This window comes from Ammodytes marinus (assembly GCF_949987685.1).
Source record: "Ammodytes marinus genome assembly, chromosome: 5".
NCBI lineage: Eukaryota > Metazoa > Chordata > Actinopteri > Uranoscopiformes > Ammodytidae > Ammodytes > Ammodytes marinus.
The window spans coordinates 6,079,786-6,099,246 of NC_137234.1; the positions used below are offsets into that span (position 1 = coordinate 6,079,786).

At 40.0% G+C, this 19,461-nt stretch overlaps 2 protein-coding genes across 8 annotated transcripts in view; one reads left to right on the forward strand and one right to left on the reverse strand.

The window, feature by feature from the left end:
• The window catches only part of LOC307250800 (pleckstrin homology domain-containing family A member 7-like), a 132,851-nt gene extending 116,832 nt beyond the window's left edge, over positions 1 to 16,019 (forward strand). For 6 of the 7 annotated variants that reach the window (XM_080028001.1, XM_080028005.1, XM_080028003.1 and 3 more), the window contains 15 exons: positions 57 to 110; positions 1,654 to 1,719; positions 3,583 to 3,663; positions 4,971 to 5,120; positions 5,815 to 5,916; positions 6,395 to 6,506; positions 7,094 to 7,224; positions 7,898 to 8,092; positions 8,279 to 8,369; positions 8,470 to 8,561; positions 9,140 to 9,409; positions 12,449 to 12,655; positions 13,068 to 13,201; positions 13,552 to 13,661; positions 15,381 to 16,019. In XM_080028001.1, coding sequence (XP_079884127.1) covers positions 57 to 110; positions 1,654 to 1,719; positions 3,583 to 3,663; positions 4,971 to 5,120; positions 5,815 to 5,916; positions 6,395 to 6,506; positions 7,094 to 7,224; positions 7,898 to 8,092; positions 8,279 to 8,369; positions 8,470 to 8,561; positions 9,140 to 9,409; positions 12,449 to 12,655; positions 13,068 to 13,201; positions 13,552 to 13,661; positions 15,381 to 15,403 — 1,818 coding nt within the window. In that variant the 3' untranslated portion in view covers positions 15,404 to 16,019. Of the gene's footprint in view, positions 1 to 56; positions 111 to 1,653; positions 1,720 to 3,582; positions 3,664 to 4,970; positions 5,121 to 5,814; positions 5,917 to 6,394; positions 6,507 to 7,093; positions 7,225 to 7,897; positions 8,093 to 8,278; positions 8,370 to 8,469; positions 8,562 to 9,139; positions 9,410 to 12,448; positions 12,656 to 13,067; positions 13,202 to 13,551; positions 13,662 to 14,273; positions 14,312 to 15,380 lie in introns of all 7 variants that reach the window. The other variant, XM_080028002.1, reaches the window with a different exon arrangement.
• A 122-nt stretch (positions 16,020 to 16,141) lies between these two features.
• cUnh11orf58 (chromosome Un C11orf58 homolog) lies at positions 16,142 to 19,263 on the reverse strand. Its single transcript, XM_080028008.1, has 5 exons — positions 19,104 to 19,263; positions 18,505 to 18,588; positions 18,272 to 18,332; positions 17,953 to 18,062; positions 16,142 to 16,810 (listed from the first exon to the last, which is right to left on the reverse strand). Exons 1-5 carry the CDS (start codon positions 19,155 to 19,157, stop codon positions 16,565 to 16,567), a joined length of 555 nt encoding a protein of 184 aa, XP_079884134.1. The 5' UTR covers positions 19,158 to 19,263; the 3' UTR covers positions 16,142 to 16,564.
• Between the last annotated feature and the right edge of the window lie 198 nt (positions 19,264 to 19,461).

A 19,461-nucleotide genomic window follows, 5' to 3' on the forward strand; every position in this document is an offset into this window, starting at 1 on the left:
GAATGATTGAATTCCTGCCGACACAAATCAATAATCCACGCTCTGTCTCCCTCCAGATTGACGACACCTACATGCAGCTGAAAAAGGACTTGGAGTATCTGGACCTAAAGGTGAGATACGGAGATGAACAGAGGAGAGTTTATCCTTTTTTATTACATGTATTCTAACTGATATTCTGTTACAGTTCATGTATTACATTTCTGCAGTGCCTTTTTTCTTGGTTTGAAATGTCTCAACTCCGATTAACACAGTTGGGGTTCCTTTACTAACCAAAATCACTTATAAAACCTTGGCCGCGCGTTTAACTGTTGAACCGGAACCATAAATGCCTCACAGCTACAAGAAGAGATGTTTAAGAGCTAAGGTGCGAGACCAAATATCCCCGGTAGACTTCTAACTCGTGTGTGGTTTTAGAAGCATCCCACTAAAAAGATAAAACAGCTGCCATTTTGTGACTGCGGCTCTGTGTTTTTTTTTTTTTTTTTGTGATTTTGACTCCCAGATCAGAGCTCTAGAGCCCCTGATCCTCGCAGTACACAGTTTACTACTGCACTGCACTGCTGGGCCTCTCAGGCCTCTAATGAACGTAAGCTGTATGTGTACGTATGTATGTGTATGAGTGTGTGTGTACGTATGTATGTGTACGTGTGTGTGTGTGTGTGTATTCAGTACCTGTACTATAGAAGGAGATGCAATGTTGTACGTACGTAGGTGTGATTGTGTGTGTGTGTGCATTGATGCTTGTGCACGCTGCTACAGTGTTCACAGTAGTAGGGATGCACGTGTATATGTGTCCGTAAGTGGGTATGCGTGTCCATGTGTTTTAGATTTAGCCATTGTCCTAGTAAAGACCATCCCATTGCTTCTGGCAGCGCATGAGGCGGTGTGTGGCGATGCTGTTGTACAGTGGGCATGGGATGGCTCGGCAGTGCATGTCTTGTGGCTGTGGCCCGGTGGTTGAAAAGCCAGCTGCTTCTACCATCGTCTCTGAAACGCTGCACCTCTTTGACAGTAACACAGGGCTCCAAAGAGGAGCACACTTTATTTATTTTTTTTACTTTTAGAATTTACAAGCACAAGACAGTAAACTCACTTGTCTCACATCACTCACAAACTCACATCAATATAGCGGTGGGTCGGGTTGATGATGAAAAACCCTCACACAGGTGTTTTATCAAATCCAAATTTGTTTCTATTCAAATGTGTTTCAGATGGTTATTCTAACACTGTACGACCTTAATGACAACTCAAAGTGAGCATCTGAACTCAGGCCGTCTAGTGTGTTCCTAAAACAAATGTTTTCCTCTTCTGATAAAAATTATTATTAATAAAAATCTACTGAAACTTTTTTTTGGTGACTTCGTGTACAGAGGTTTTATGGAGAAGTCAATCTGTGCAGGGCTTCAAAGTGTCCATAGCCTGTTCTTCATGGCAAGAGCTGGTTTTGTTTGTTACGCATATTGTCATGTCAAGAGGCATAGGAGAATGTGTCACTTAGATAGTGTGTAGCTGCCTCGTAATACTGTAGTTTGTAGCTGCTCTCTGTGTCTCTCTATCCCCCCTTGTTTACCGCACCATTGTACTACGGGTCAAACACTTTGTTTCGTTGACCGTTCTACTAACTCTTGGAAATGTTAATTTTGCCGTTTGTAGGTAGTTGGAAGTCAGACACTGAAGGAGTCAGGGAAACCTGTCATGGTTGCAGAAAGTGACGTGGATGTAAGTGGCAGCATTTAATACAATGTTTCATTTTTGACTGTTTATTTGTATAGCACAATTCAGACACAAGGCAATTCAAAGTTCTTTACATGAGCATGAAATACATCAATATTAGACATTAGAAATTGCATTGAAGAGATAGTTAAAACAAAGAAAAAACACAGGCAGACAAACTCCCAGAAGGCGGTTATGTTTCCATTCCTGTTTGTTTGTTAGTAAGTAGGATGTATGAAGATAAGGTGACAGAAAAATGTATTCAAAATAGTTCTTATTGTTTCATTATGTGTTTTGATCTGAATTAAAAAACTTAATGTTAATATTGAAGTAGACAGTATTTGCTATTTTTATAGTTTTTTTTGCTATGTTCTCATCATATAGTCTACTATAATGACTCTATAAACTTTTGTTCTAATACTTATTTACATACAGTTTAAGCATTTCTATAAATGTCCTATGGTTAAATTAACATAGGATTTTTCGATCTTGTTCAGATAAATGCCCTAAATAATTTCTTGTTCTGTGTTGTTCCACTCTGAACAAGGGGGGCATGTGTTTGTGTAGCCGAGCGGCCATGACTATGTTTCAATTGGGAGAAATGTTAGGGTAATTAAGACCAAACAAAAGATGTATGTTGTGGTAAAAGTGTGTAAAGACATGCTCCAGTATTTTATTATTTAACACAGTATTATAAAAGTAAGTACTACTACTAATAATGCTTTTAGCTTCAAGGTTCCATCCGATTGCAGACGATTGACGGCTCTATGGGTAAATGCCTTAACTTGCCAATCCAAACAGTTCCCTGCAGTTTCTCTATCGGTCTCACATCTCTCCTATCAAAGCATTTCTGTGTGAAAGCTTCATACGCTGCTGCTGCTGATTACACATTTTATGAGAGCGTTGTCTGCGATGAATATTTGATCAGATCCAACAGCAACAACATCGCCGTGGAGACAACAACAGGATAAATAATTAATTTGATGAAATATTTAAAAAAAAATGATGTTGAGTTTAGAAGTGTATGTTGATAAGCTCTTTGGGCTATTCAAGCTCTTTCATCATAATCCTAATGACATGAATGTTGATAATGTGATCCGACCTTTGTCTTTAAGTTTGCTGAGTGAAACGGTGGATTAATTAACAAAGCTCAGAGCCTCACGACGTTGTTAATTGAAGGTGTCAGGTGGATCGCACCCACTCTGTCTAATGGGCTCACTCACAGTAATTACACCCGAATGAGAGCAGGGGAGCTGTGGGACTGGGAATATGAAGTGTTACAAACCTGCAGGCAAGCCTTTTCAAGGGTTTAAAAAGTATGCACTGCACACACATTAACGCATCATATTATATACATACAAGGGCTGTGGTAAAAAAAAAATCAATACGGCAATTTATCATCATATTTATTTCAATGATATCCGTATGGTTTTTCAGCTCCCATCAAATTGAGTTTCTAAGCTGCATGGTAGACATGGATGACAAAAATAAGAGCAGCCTAAAAAGGCAATGCCGATATAATACAATATCTCGCAATATGATATGTCCCATTTTTCGTGATGCGTATTGTATCGTCAAGTCCTTGCCAATTACCCAGCCATAATATATACTCACAGTCACATGCACGTTCTCCTACACATACTCATTTATTTACAGCCGCAGAGACGGGGGGAAGTTGTAATTAAGTCAACGAGCCGCATAATTATCAGAGGTCAACCGAGAGAGACACGCACACACGCACACACACACACACACACACACACACACACACACACACACACACACACGGGTAAGCAGTAGGAGTGCTTTATCTGTGTGAGTGCGTATGGTTCCTTGAGCGCCCACTCAGCCCTGTGTCTCCCCCTGCAGGTGAAGTTGAGTCGGTTGTGTGAGCAGGACAAGATACTGAAAGACCTGGAGGCTAGGATCAGCTCCCTGAAGGAGGACAAGGTACAGTACAAGACAAGTCAACTTTATGGTATATTTCTTTTTCTGCAATATGTGTCAGGCAGAGGAATCGAAAATATGTTTCTCTCCGACCCCCGGAGCAGTAAGCACAAATAAATTAATACTTTCTAAAAAGTGCAAAAGTAACGCAAAACCAAACGGTATTCGAAAACTACAAAAAATTTTAAATTTGCAATACAAAGAACACTATTGACAATATGTGCAATATACAGGAAACTAAAGAAATTGAAAAAACACAATATAAGGCCATAACAAGGTACGCTGCTAGACTCTCAATCAATCCATGTCATTCTATCAGCTGAACTTAGTCACTCTGATGAGTCATCAGGCAAAAACATTGTTGGAGAGTTAGAGGGATAACAGTATTACATGCTGGTGCCACATTCAAGGACAAGCTTGCTATCCAGCTTTCAACTGAGCTAGAGTTGAACTTGAAGTGCAGCTATCAGAGTAGATAAAGGAAAACAGATTAGACTGTCAGTCTCAGAGGGAAATTGGATTTCTAGATTGAACATTCACAGCTATTGAGTAAATTCTATTAAAGGATAAGCCGGGATATTGATATCTCAGTGTGGCATTCACTATAACCAAACCTGTCCGGAAACACACATACTGTATAACCCCAAATAAAGGCACACCAGTCAGTTCACTTCAGCTCTTAAAGGGATGCTGACCACAAGTTCATTCCAATACACTGTACTGTATATACTATGAGGTTTTGAATGATACCTGATCATACACAGCTCAGAAGGTTACAAAGAGGAAGGTAAACCAGAGGCTCATGTTGGACTGTAGAGCCATGCTGCCCTCTGGAGGTATTTTTGAATGATTCTTAACTGCTGAATAGTTAAAGGTGCAGTGTGATATCAAAATATTGAGTGGCATCTAGTGGTGAAAGTTCTAGATGTCAACGCTCCCTTGCTAACCCCTCCCTTTGGGAGAATTTACAAGAAGCCACGGTGGCCTTCAAGTACAAGAAGCTTGTTATGGCATCATCCACCACTGCCTCAAGTCTTTCCACAAAATCTAGTGATGAGGTGAAGATGTATTCAGTTATGTATTTTATAGTACTTCTTCTTGGTCTTCTAACAAGTGCCTTTTTTCCAGGACGCCTACTAAAACAAGATTATGCACATTGACAAATTAAAACATACTCATGAAAAATGTATACCAAGTATGTTCTGAAAAATGCCATTCAATTCTACACACTGCACCGTTAAGTGATATACGAGAGTCAGTGCTTGGTTGCTATGGTTGACCCCGTGCTGTGTTACCCCTCACCCCTCCAGGACAAACTGGAGAGTGTGCTGGACGTGTCCCACCAGCAGATGGAGCAGTACCAGGAGCACCCGGCCCACGCACACAAGATCGCCTACCAACAGAGACTACTGCAAGAAGACCTGGTCACCATCAGGGCCCAGATATCACGCCTCTCCACGGTATAGAGCTGTGTGTGTGTGTGTGTGTGTGTGTGTGTGTGTGTGTGTGTGTGTGTGTGTGTGTGTGTGTGTGTGTGTGTGTGTGTGTGTGTGTGTGTGTGTGTGTGTGTGTGTGTGTGTGTGTGTGTGTGTGTGTGTGTGTGTGTGTGCATATATTTGATATTATAAATGGAAATAAACATGTAGGACTACAGCTCTGTAAAAATGAGACCACTCAAAACGGTTAGGGTCTGGTTTTACTTTTCAAAGATATGGGTTTGCGTAAAATTAACATTATAGTTTTACAGTTGTCTACTGACAACATTTCTTCCAAATTTCAAATAATAATTGTTTTTATTAGGAGCATTTCCATTAATTTATGTAAAAATGACAAATAATTTAAGAAAAATTTGGAGGGGTCTCTTAATTTTTTCCATCGCTGTTTATCTAATGTAGGCTTTACATCACACACAATCTCATACAACATAAAATTGCTGTGAACTAAAGTGTGTACAGGTAGGTGCAATACGTGTCTGTGTGTTGTGACTGAGAATATCTGTGTATCTGCACTGAAACCTGTTATTAAGATTTGTATATCATAAACATTTGTAGAAGGTGCCAATCATTTTTATACATTTATTTTGAAAAGTGTGTATAATTAGACTGTACTGTATATTTAGCCTGATAAGAGCTTGTGTGTGTTTGTTTGATGCAGGAGATGGCCCATGCCTGGGAAGAGTACAACAGTCTGGAGAACTCAGTGGAGCAGTTGAGGATAGTGCTGCTGTCTCACATGAACCACAGCGCCACCCCTCAGGTAAGGCCTGGTACTGCAGCTCAAAGCATCTACCTTTTAATAATTGGCTGAGTATTATACTGAATTTAAGTAAATTAGGCTTTTGAACGGTTTGAAAATGTTGTCCAGACAATTTTATGTTTTTGTTGATATTTCTTTTAATTCTTTTTCAATGTTTTTTCCCCACAAGAATAAGATATGCTGACAAGAATATGCAGTCCATTTGAAAAATTAATTAATTGTTATGTCTATTCTCCCCCCAGTTGAACTATTTGCAGGTCAACTTTGATCAATTATCAAATCTGTGACTTCAAAAAACTAATTGAACCAATGCAGAAGTGAAGGCCTAAAGAACAAACAACATATAACATTTTGTCCATTATGTGTGTGTGTGTGTGTGTGTGTGTGTGTGTGTGTGTGTGTGTGTGTGTGTGTGTGTGTGTGTGTGTGTGTGTGTGTGTGTGTGTGTGTGTGTTTGCATCCATGTGTGAATCGGTAGAAAGAGAAAGGTGAGATGAAGCGCGAGCTGTGGAGGATCGAGGACGTGATGGCGGGGCTGAGTTCCAGCAAAAGCAACTACAGGATCACCATCGACTCTGTCCAGAACCCAGGTGGGTCACGGTAGCAACACAGCATGTGTTATAATGGGCAAAAGCCACTAAACCCTTTTTTGGGGGGGAAATTGCACAATTGATCTGTGTATTGTTCATGACAAAATGAAAGAGGCTGAAAAAGGGGTTTGTGTTATATCTGTGAAAATTACTATTGTGCAGCTTGTGACTGCAGTTATTGGATGTTATGTCTTTGTATCTGTTTTTCTACTCATCTCATTGTAGCGTTCAGAAATATATACAATATACTATATATGCTCTGTTTCTATTACCTTCTTTCAATATTATCTCAAATGTAAATGTTAAAAGGGTAGTTGTAATAAGCTAAGGCTTCAGACTATACCTTTTTGATTCTGTTTCGTTTCTCGTTTATCTTTTGTTTTCAATTCTAGAAGCGTTCATTCAATCATTTATTAATTGTTCATCTCAGTCTTGACTAAATGTATTGTCTATAAGTTGAAAAATGACGGAAAAATACTAAACTAAATTAAATATCCACATTCTGGACCTGTAAATCCATGTCAAACCTGTTCACATATAAAAGCTAAACCTTGATTAATTCTCTGTGTATCCCTCCATCCCTCCAGAGAGGAAACTAGTGCCTTCGGTGTCGGAGCCGGCAGTGCCTTCCTACAGCACGGAGGTCCAGCCCCCTCCACGCAGCTCCGTCCCCAGCCACCTGTCACACACTCTGCCTCACAGCACCGTGCCAAAGTGGGTGAGTGTCAAACTCCCGCTTAGAAAAATCCAACAGAGGAGAGTGCTCCTATTTATTGTGTTTTAAATGTGTTTTTACTTTCATGTATAGTATATGTTGTTAGGTATTGTGTTTTGATCCTGTACAGCACTTTGGTCAACTGTGTTGTTTTAAAAGTGCTTTATAAATATACTTTGACTTCACTTGACTTGAACTCATATTAAAGAGACTACAAGGAATCTCTTAAATGATTATGAATTAGTAACATTTTTCCTCCGATGATGATAAATGCCCGTGTTTCCCGACCGGTGCTATATCAAAACTTGCTTCACCATTCTCGTTTTACTATTATTAATCTGACATAGTCACATATAAATAGATTACCTTATCGGGATGCATCCTGCTGTCTCTCTTTCACTCGTTCCCTTAACTAATGCTAGCAAACATCTTTAGGAAAGCAGACACTAGTGTTATACCGCTTTTGTCCAAAGGAGGCGCAAGAATCTACACAAACTAAAAGTTGCTCCTAGTCACATTAAATTTCAGGAATTATTGTTGGATATATTCTGATTGTGTTAAAGATTTTTTCATCAGAAAACTTTACAAAAAGGGTTCATCAGCAATAAAGTTCTAATTGCTTCTAATGTACTTATATAATATTCTATAACATCTCTTCTGCCTGTCTACTGTTTAGGCTGACGACAGTGCCCCGCCCAGGCCCCCACTGCCTCGTCTCTATGACCACGAGGACACGCCCCCTGTAGTCCCGCCTCTGCCCAGAGAATCGTCTGTGGTTCGCCACATGTCGGTGCGCGGGCTCAAACGCCAATCAGACGAGAGGAAGAGGGACAGGGAGAGCGGGCAGTACGTCGTCAACGGAGACTGTAAGGTATGATGTCATCTCAGTGCTGTTGTCCATGTTGGAATAAAGTCTTGTTAATAAAGTTTTGTGGAATTTTGTCCAAACGGTGAAGTCAGCTATTGGAGAATGCTTGTTCTCAAAATCAATGAATATCTTCCCATGATCCGCTACCTGTCCGTACAGTTACATATGATAACCATTTGCTGTTTTCAGACGGACTTGAGATCGTACCTGAGTGAACCAGAGCTGCCAGCGATGAATCTCCACCACACGGTGTCTGACGTCGAGTATTTCCAGAGCAAAGGTAACTGAACAGTAACGTATCGTGTGACTTTACTGTTTTGTTTTTTTATCTTTTCAAATGAAAGCAAACCAATCTCTGCTGTCCCATTGTTACTGACTAGGTCTGTTAGGCCCCTCGTCTAGACAGAACCAGTCTAACTTTGTCCAGTCCTATGTCACCCTGAGGAGAGGCCCCGGGAGCGCCGCACCCAAGGTTAGTCACCGGCTGCAGAAAGTCAGGATATCTCACTTTTTGTTTGTTTATATGCAATCTATTCATATATATAATTATTAGGTACATATAGCTTTTGATATGCATGTGGTAGACTTTATGTGTGAGTGATAGCACCAGCCTTTGTCATACAGTATTTGTATTTGTGTCCAAATATGTCACCCTTATTGTTTTGTTTACACTACACAACTTCACTGTCCATCCTCTCCGCCCCCCTTACTATTCCTGTTCTTTACCTCCACTTACCATCCCTCCATCCATCAATCAATTTGCCATCTATCTATCTATCTATCTATCTATCTATCTATCTATCTATCTATCTATCTATCTATCTATCTATCTATCTATCTATCTATCTATCTATCTATCTATCTATCTATCTATCTATCTATCTATCTATCTATCTATCTATCTATCTATCTATCTATCTATCTATCTATCTATCTATCTCAATTCTTGTTTGTCTGGGAACCATCCATCCGTCCGTCCCGTCTCTCATCCCCAACCCGTAGCCTACTTATCATTACAATTCTCCCTGCCGCTTCCCCCCTCCCCACCAGGAGAGACCTAAGAGTGCCTTGGAACGCCTGTCGTCGCCCACGGAGACCCAGCAGCAGCCCCCCAGCGGCCCGCCCCGGGGCAGAATGACAGCGGAGGAGCAGCTGGAGCGGATGAAGCGTCACCAGAAAGCTTTGGTCAGGGAACGCAAGAGGAACCTGAGCCAGGGGGAACGTTCCTGCGCGGGCGTCTCCACAGCAACAACTAGCCAGCGTTCCTCCAGTTCTCCCAGAATGCCCTGCAACACCTCGGACCCCCCACAGGCTTCCTCCGTACGTTACAGCAGCAGACACAGGGACCAACATGTCCACCACCACTGTTGCTATGCCAACTTCCAGCCCCCGGCAACATAATAATAATAACCTAGCAAAAGGAAATGCTAACACACTAGCACTCTGTCGCTGCCTTGTGTAGTAATGAGTGGGCTGTTGTTGTTGATGACGTTAGCCGCGAGTGAGCACTAACAAGCTAATGGGGCAGGACTGACAGACTGACTATGTGGCTGGCTTGGTTAATGCTTTAAGAACAATGGGAGACAACACATGAGCACAGAGGGGTTATGGGTGAATGCTTGGCTAGCTTTTGGATTGGGACAAAACTCACTCCCCCTGTTTTTAATTTAATTTAATTTTTTTTACTTTTTAAAAGGTTCAGGGGTGACTTCAAACCCCTTTTAAACCACTGCCCCCTGGTGGGACCTGACACAATTTTGAATGTAAATCGAGAAATTGAGAAAAGAAAATGGAGAGATATGTTTTTATCACCAGAAAGTAAGAGAGAAGAGCCCCAATCTATGTACATCTACATACTGTGTACTTGTACACTTTTATTTATTTACTGAGGGATATTTTCAGTATACAATTGTACAGTTATATTTTGTAGAGATTTGGTATATATATATAGAGCATATAGAAGAGAAGTGGGGGAAACTGTTTGGAAAAAGAAGAATATATATACAAGTATTCAGGTTGATGAAATGAGAGAAAGACGCAACGCTAGTGGCACAAATCATGATCGCACCTCCCGTCTTTTCTGTTTTTCTTCAAATGAAATCCAAGTGCCTTGTTTTGCTGACGATCTATTTTGCCTTTCTTTTAGCCCAGATTTACCTCCTTAATCAACATTTTAATCACTTGTGGTTTTGTTGCAAGCATGTGTCTCCACCTCAGAATCATAGCAACAATGCAAGAGCTAGCTTTGCTTGTTCCTGTCAGGAAGATGGTGGGGGGACACTGCTGGTTGTAACACCCCTTTAAGGAATTCTTTGACATTTGACATTGAAACTAAATCTAATAGCTTAACCCCTTTGGTGCCCTTTGGTTTCTGTGAGGAATGCTAACAATGCTAACACGCCTGGGTGAGAACAGTAATACAATAAAAATTTGAAATGTCAAAGTCTTCCATTGAGATACCATGAAATGTAATAACTACCAGATTGGTATTATGATTTCAGACTGCTGTGGGAGCTGCCTGTAATCAAACTACATTTCCCATAAATCCTTGCAATCATATTTCCCGGTAACATTGAGCAATACTATCTAATCCTCTGCTACAACTTTTTCACCTCTTTCGAGTGCATATTATTACCATGAACGCCATAGAATATTTTATTTTCTCTACTCCACCAGCATAAAAAACATGTTTACACCATTTTATATTTGAATTAACATTCTCATTACTACAGCCTTTTTTTTCTTATACAGACTACAAGGTTATTTTTTTATCGTTTGACAGTGGTGGATAATTGCATTGCCACAATACAAGTTGGGTGGAGAGAATCTGTACTCATATCTGAGTACTGTTAAGTGGCCTATGCTGTGCTGTTTTATGCATCATAAATATACAGGACAGGTTCAAGCTACTGGGCTGACAATGCAATAGAAAAATAGACAATGAGTAGGAACAAGGAGCGGACAACTTTGTCATGGGAAATTTGGACAGTACAGTGGCAAGATTTGACAATTTAGATATACTGTTATGACACTTTTTTTCCCCAAAACAATGACATTTTTCAGAACATACCAAGGTGAGGTCATCAAAATGAATGATTTGATCAGACCAACTGTTTAGAACTGTTTAACTTCTCCATGGCGATGCTGTCCACTCCTTGTATTTTATTTTGACAAGTAATGATTTTTGAAAGCTTCTCTGCCATACTGCTTTTTATCCTTCCACAAAACTACGACGTACAATATATCAAAGATCAAAGAAAAACAATAGTAACAGGAGGGTTTCTCAGTTGAAGAATAGAAATAGAACTTAGAGAAGTGAACTGCTAAACACCACCTAAATTCTGTGTAATTGAGAAGCAAAAAGCAAAACTTTTTTTTTTCTATCATGTAGAGATTTGCACTCGACAATAAAGAGTTCCTTGCTTCTTGAACCTCCTCTTGGCTGTGTTCTTCCTAATCTGGTGTGTGGGTTTTTTTTTTTAGTTGATGAATTTGTGTCTACTCTGCATGGTTTTTCCTTTTCTCTTCCTCTGTATCCTCTCGCGTGCCACTGATTCTCCCGAGCGCAACGCAGCAAGGCATGATGGGAGATGCAGTGTTTACTCACAGCATGTGAACACGCTCAACAGATCAACAGATCAGACCTACTGCTGCCTGCAGGCTACTGGAGTGGGAAGGATGCATGCATGGCTTGTGTGCTCCTTGGATGATTACTCACAAGTACCCCTCACCACACACACTCTCACACACACACACGCGCTACACACACACACACACGCGCACACACACGCGCACACACACACACACACACACTCACACACACACACACACACAAATTGTGAATTTTTTGAGGAAATTCAATTTACAACAGTGCTGCTCTCAGTTCTAGTTTTCATATTTCCCCGTAAACCCCACTGCTTTTAGTCTCAAATAGCTCAGCACGCTACACTCCTCTGCTCTTCCTGCCACTAATCCATGTGGGTTTGTCTTTTCTTTCACTTTATACAAAGAGCATACAGATTATGTTTTTTTATCTTCTCTGAAACTCTTTGTATGTATACATCCATCTTGACACCACAGGATAAACTGGCCTTGTGACGCCAAATGTAAAATATTCGCTGTACACTGTTAAAAGTTAAATTGTGTACATACAACTCCATTTGTGGCAATAATATCAACACTAGTGACGTCTATGCTTGAAAGGGTTAAAACACACGGCCATAAAAACACTGACGTTGTGTGATTATTACATTTTTTTAAATTTTAAATATACTTAAAGACTCATATCTTAAACTCATATTAATAAACTCACTGTTATTTGGCTATAGCTGTGTAACCCTGTGTCCTGCCTCTCCCTAGGTGTTTGACTGGCATGAGGAGCGACCCGGGGCCGAGGGACAGAGTGATGAAGGGTGGAGCCAGGTGAAAGAGAGAGGGTGGGTCCAGTCCAGTCAGGTGACAGAGAGAGGGAGGATCCAATCAGATGAGTGGGTGACGGCCACAGCCACACATGTACGAGAGGTGGATGTGGAGCCACTAGACTATGACCTGGATATCAGCAGAGAGGTGAGGCTCTATTCTTTCAGATGTAAAGAATAATTTAGCCATGCATGGATGGATGGATGGATAGATAGATAGATAGATATAGATAGATAGATAGATAGATAGATGGATAGATAGATAGATAGATTTATGCATTTGAAACCCATTAAAGCGTCATTTTCATGATTAATTAAATTGTGAATGGAAAATTTTGCTTTTGAGTGCTAAATGCTTGTGTGCCATGTGTGTGAGATCTATGACGTTATCCCAGGTAGATAAAAGACCTTATTGGTAATACATAGATATAAAATAATGTCAGTAACTATAACTAGTCTATTGACCCTTGCCTATTGGGTCACTTTCATTATCCAATACAACATGGCTGTGCTTAAATGAATGGATTGTAAGCTTCCCTCCCTGTCTGTCCCACACCCAGCTGTCCAAACCAAGTAAAGTCCTGATCCCAGAGCGCTACGTAGAGTCAGACCCCGATGAGCCTCTGAGTCCAGAGGAGCTGGAGGAACGCTCGCGCCGCACCACACGCATCAAGAACCTGCTCGCCAAGTCAAGGTAACCTCACTGCAATTACATTCTCTACATTGGGAATCAGATTTGTTGCATTCTTTAAGACAAATAATCAAAGCAAAAAAGAGCAGAAAACCCTTACGAACATATTCCCTTTGCATCCCTTTTTTTGTGAAGCGCTTTGAGAGTTTGTTGTACTTTAAAATTTGCTATACAGTATAAATAAAATCCATTATTATTGTGTGTGTGTGTGTGTGTGTGTGTGTGTGTGTGTGTGTGTGTGTGTGTGTGTGTGTGTGTGTGTGTGTGTGTGTGTGTGTGTGTGTGTGTGTGTGTGTGTGTGTGTGTGTGTGTGTGTGTGTGTGTGTGTGTGTGTGTGTGTGTGTCCGTTGCAGTTCTGTGGACTTCAGTGGGCTGGACTCGGCTCTGCAGCAGCAGGAGAGGATCATGAACGTGTCCCAGGCTCTGGCCTCTGAGGCCTCGCGCAAGAGCAAACTGGTCGCAGGTCAGTTATTAAAGTAACCCAACAGTTACCCTTATGTCACTCACTTTGTAGAACTGTCCTAAGAACCTCAAACCTCATCTGTAATTATTTAAATCAATTGAATTCAAGTCAATTCCTGGGGGCTTCATTGTCATGGAAAACAAATGTACAATAACATAAGATATAATTATATGTTTCATGTATAATAACAACTAGGAATACAAACTACACAGCATGGACATGCATTTTTTTCTGGATGGATTTGTTTTTGTGTGTAGGATAAAAAAAATATATAAAAAAACAATGAAATATAAATATGTTCATAAACAGAAGAATATAACATAAAAAACATTTAAAATCCAGCAATAGACAACAATAGTTACTATAGAAACAGAAAATTATTTTCTAAAATAGTTTTTTTACCCTCCACTCTGCATCCACTGATACATGGCTGCAGTGGCTGCCGCTGAAGTAAACTACTGTTGCCATATATAGAGTACTTCTGTGGTCAAATTATTCTTATTTTACAAATGCTCAACATGCCATGTGTATATTATACAGTGGTGTAAATTCAGCAGGAATCACATTGCTCTGAGAAAGGCATCATGTGATTTGTCTGTCCCTGGTGTGCAGGGACTGAGTGGGACAGTCGGTGAGCATGTGTGGTCCAGGTATATCTGACATTTCCCTGTTTAGGTGCTGTGTGTGTGTGTGTGTGTGTGTGTGTGTGTGTGTGTGTGTGTGTGTGTGTGTGTGTGTGTGTGTGTGTGTGTGTGTGTGTGTGTGGACTCCTTGGTATTCATTGTGTGGTGTGTTTGGTTTTGGGACAAGGAATGAGCACAGATTGGTTAAAAAAGGGACTCAAACTACTTTTTTAAAATCTTCTAGTTATGAACATGATATGATACATGATGGGATTTTTTGTGTCTAAATGTGAACTTAAAAACATTTTATTTTGCAATTCGGTCAATTACATAATCTGATATCGAAAACAGGAAAAATAAATTATCTTGTGAGAACAACAACAAAAAAAGATTGTCCTTCTCCACATCAAAACAACATATTTTACCGATGACTGACAATTATTGGTTTGGTTTTACAATGTATTTCCTATTTCTACCAAATCTCTGAAACTGAATCTGTGCACAGTCCTAGTTTCTTTGGTTTTTGGGTGATTTTCTGACCAAATATATATTAGACATATTACTCCTCTGCTCATGCTTCGGTCACTGTGTGTGGGGTATCATAAGGAGCTGCTCGGGTGAAATGTGGTGGCGTGGTGTTTGGCTTAAATTGTGTGTTTTTCTATGTAAGTAAAAATAATTACTTGGTTACACTCTTGTAGTGCTTATGTCATTTGTGTTTAGCATTTTCAGGGATATTGTATTGTATTGTACTGCTGCAAAGCTGTAGTTTGTTCTCTGTTTTACTGTTGGTTTAAAATTCTCATAGTATTTTCCAAATAATATTTTTGAGCCAAGGTCTCCTTTGGTATCAGATTGGCAGAACTACACAAAACTAATAATCGTCATAAGGGACTATATCTCTTGTGAGCAGTTTGTACTTGTCCAATCTATTGAAATCAGACATGTCTCAATATTTGTGTTTATGCAAATTGAAGGTGTGTCTGCACTATGGACTGTATATAAAACATTTTTAAGGGATTTCAGAGTTTGCAGCTATGATTTCCTGACAGCGAGACGAAACACTGATATCTACACTGTGTTGTTTCCTCCTCAGCCAAAGCCGCTGCAGAGCACTGACACACAGGAACCACCAGCTACAACACAGAGGAGATTCTTTACAAAGGGAAAGCGGACCGGAAGGATCTAATCATTTTTCAGCATTTGCCAACTAATTGAATTGTGTGTAACACGTCTATTTTTTTGAGTGTGATCAAGACAAGTTTTTTGTAAAAGAGTTTTGATTCGTAGTTTTGAAATAGAATCAAGTGTTTTCTTGCTTCTGCACTTAATGATGCACAATTAAGTAACAATAATTTATAACACGAGTGAATTGCCTTTTTTGTATCTGCTCTTTGCTGTTTTCTGTATTTTTGTGACTGAAAAATAAAAGTGAGTAAAATGACAGCCAATGCCAACATGCTCAGATTACAGAAGGATTGTTTGGACATTCTTCAATCCTTTTATTTATTATTTTAGTCCTGTCAAATCAACTCAAATGCATTAGAATATAATATGGATTATTACAACACATGAAAAAAGTAAAGTATCCACTAAGAAATAAATATTACATAAACATACTAATTGGTGTATGTTTCCTTTGAAATGTTCTGTTTTTTTTTCAATAAATATAATACACCTGTTTCTCGCAGTTATACATATAAAGATAAATCATTTGAATTTGTTGCAAGATATTTTTGGAAACCATCTGAACAGTTTTTAGGAAATGCAAACCTTAGAATCATATCTTGTTCAGATCCCATGTAACAAAGCAACAGTTTACTCCTATGTATTGAAAAGAAATCACGACGCAAAAACTGTTCTAAAGTCATAACTGACATTATCTTTTTATTGGTTTTCAAAATAAGAAATCACAAAATGTACAATGTGTGTCGACCAATCATGCTGAATGTCAGTCAACCCCATTTCATCCAACACGACTGGTGGCAAATGTAGTGACTGTTAAAATGTTCCAACTAAATAAAAAGCTGCCGACCATTCTCGATCTTAAACATGATATAACAGGACTCAACCAAAACATGACGTTTTAGATTGCAAACTTAATTCATTGACACCATGCACATCAGAGTGTCACCTAATGATGGTGAGCGCCTGTGTAGAACCCATTTCTACACGGCATAAAGGGACAAGCATGATGAGTGATCGCCTGCAGTTAAACAAATAACGTCAAAAATGTACAAATTTGAGATTACAAAAACGATTTTTTTCCTTGCACATCTATTACACTGACTTAACAAAGGACATTTTGAAGCCCGGTTTCCTCTGGCCGTTCCCACTGTCTGTGTCTTTGCTGGGCTTGGCCTGGTCTGAGGTCAGTTCCTTGGGGCTGGGATCGCTGTCTTTGTCCTGGTCGTCTGAGGATTCGTCATCACTGCTGGAATTCTCTGGCTCGGACTTCTCTGGCTCGGCGGCTTTTGTCTCAGTGTCCACCGGTGGAGAGGGTAATACTTCGGGTTCTGGTTCAGGCTGTAGGCAAGAGAAGAAAAAATTATTTTCAAAAATAAACAGATATTTTCTTTTACTTGTTTATCTGCAAAACAGGATATTTTTAAACCCTAGTGTCAAGAGGAATCTACATTTTAGAGACGACTTACATATTGGGAGTCATCCTGACAGATTTGACTAATCTAATTCATACCACTATGGTAATAATGTCATGTCCCATTGAACATTGTATTAGTAATTGGCAGAAGTTTGCCTTTTAGTTTGTGCATTACTTACATTGAAAAAAACAATGAAAGTGTATGTGTGCTTTTGGACCGCTGCACCCTGCTACGCACACACTGTGTGACACAGTAAAGACAACACGAGTGTGTTGCCTCTCCAAGTCAAACTATATACGAGTGACACACAAAGGAACTAAGACTGATGGATGCATTATTTCACGGTAACTGTCTTGTACCATATAAACAATCTCATATCCATTGAATTGTTTCTATCCTAGATAAATAGATAAAAATATTTGTGATGCAGCCAGGTGAATTTTTAGTTAAACTCCAATAAACCCCATGAATTGTTTTTTCTCTGAAATCTAATGGCATGTTCAGCTCTATAGCTCGGAAACGGCTTCACAGGGATAGTGAATTATGATTTTAGAATGGTGATCCAAAGGAGAACAAGTTAATCTGTTACCGATCTAGTGTGGTGCCTGGAAGTTTTGTTTTCACTTCTTAATTGAAGGTGAAGGTCAATAGAATACTTTTGATTTTAGTGTAAAGAAACCAGACCAAATATGTTTACCTTCAATTTAGAAGTCGAAATGGAAAAACAACAAATTACCAAAATACGGCCCCCCCCACTAATCAACACTGACCCGTCTGTGCCCCCTCAGTGGTCTTCTGAACAAAGCTACTATAACTCATAAACATTACATTTATTCAAAGTGTTTAATACTTGCAGGATACATTTCAGTATTTCTAAAACCACTCTACCCTCTCAATTCAAATCAGTTATATTTTTATTGCTCAAAATCACAAATATCCATATGCTTCAGTTGGCTTCAAAGTGTGTAGACCCTTAGCTCGACTGAGAAAAAACTCCCAGTAAAATACCCTCCTATGGATCCTGACGCCCCCCCCCCCCCCCCCCCCCCCCCCCCCGCCCCTCACCTCACTGAATCCCAGGCCACAGTGTCTCCTGTCGCGTCCCGACAGCTTGCCGTCCATGCCCTGCTGGAACTGGATCTCCAGCTGCTCGTTCATCCTGCGGTCCTCTTGCCCTGCAGAGGAGACACCAGTCACAGCAGATACACCCAGCCGATACAGCTCTATCCGTGTGTGGATAGGTCTGTGCGGCGGATGTGTGGTGGGGGGAAGCCGGGTTATTGCATTGGGCAGGTTCAGGCAGTAAAGGGAAAAGGGTTTGGACATTATAACAACAAATACAGTATTTTTTATTATTACAAAAAGCTAAATAAAGAAAGCTTACCACTGCGGAGGTGGGATGTCGACTTATGGTCACCAATAACAAGGCGCCCGGTGTGTTCTTTCTGGAGAACAGAAATAATACCAATTTAAATATGACAAAACCTCTCTCTAAAAGTTATAGAGTGACGGGTAAAACTGAACTATTGTTATTTACTGACATGTTACGCTATGGACTAGAGACAGGCACACAAGGTGAACTGAAATTATACTCGTGATTTATGTTACACTACAAACCTTGCTAGCGCCCATCAACCGCAAAAACTTCTGCTTCCTTTCGTTGCTTCCCAGATCCGCTGATGTCCACTGGGTCGACTCGTCCTGCCGAGGGGAAAACATAGTTATCAGGCGGGTTCACAGGCTCAATGGGGCTTGATTGCATAAAATGTAAGTCTCATGGTTATATGGTATATAAGTTACAAAATGATAGAACATGTTTATATCCAACAGGGCTAGCTGTTCCTTAACCCACTGATGTATCACAGCATGTGTTGCAGAGTTGTCACTGACAGCTGCTGTAAATGTCGCAAATGGTAAATATAAAGTGAGACGATGGGTGGTCTCCTCAATAACCCGTAAATCCAGAAACATTTTTAATTCTAACGTACTACGAGACATTTCGTTCATATTTGATGCTACAAAGAACACTGAACGACACGTGTTGTGCGATACAGTTTAAAGTTAAACTAAACAGGTGAGTTCACTTTGTCCCAGCTGCAAACAAAAATAACGTGCTGGCAGATTTCACCACAAAGCCAAATGTTAGCAGTCAGGCTAGCGCAGTGACTCACATCTCTCAGCAACGGATTACGTTCCGTCTTTTGTATTTTACTCACCTCATCTGAAGACGCAGGTCGTTTTGTTCCATGTCTGTCATCTGGAGAACTCATTATGAACACAAGCTTTAGTAGAAAAGTCAGTTTAATAGCATGCCACCTAGCAAATGGACTAGCTGAATGTTGTCAACAACGCTTCATGTAGCTACTTCCGGTTCCGTCTTCTTCTTTGTTGGTCTTAAACTTGGTTATGTCAACTCTGCTGCCGCTCACTGGTGATGTGTGTAACATCATTTAATATGAAACAACAAAATACTATTTTAGTTTAATTTGATTTAATGTGTATGTTTCATGTCAGTGCCCTGCTTGGTTCCAATCCAGCTCCAATGTTTCCTCTTCAGCTGTAGGATAGTGCTAT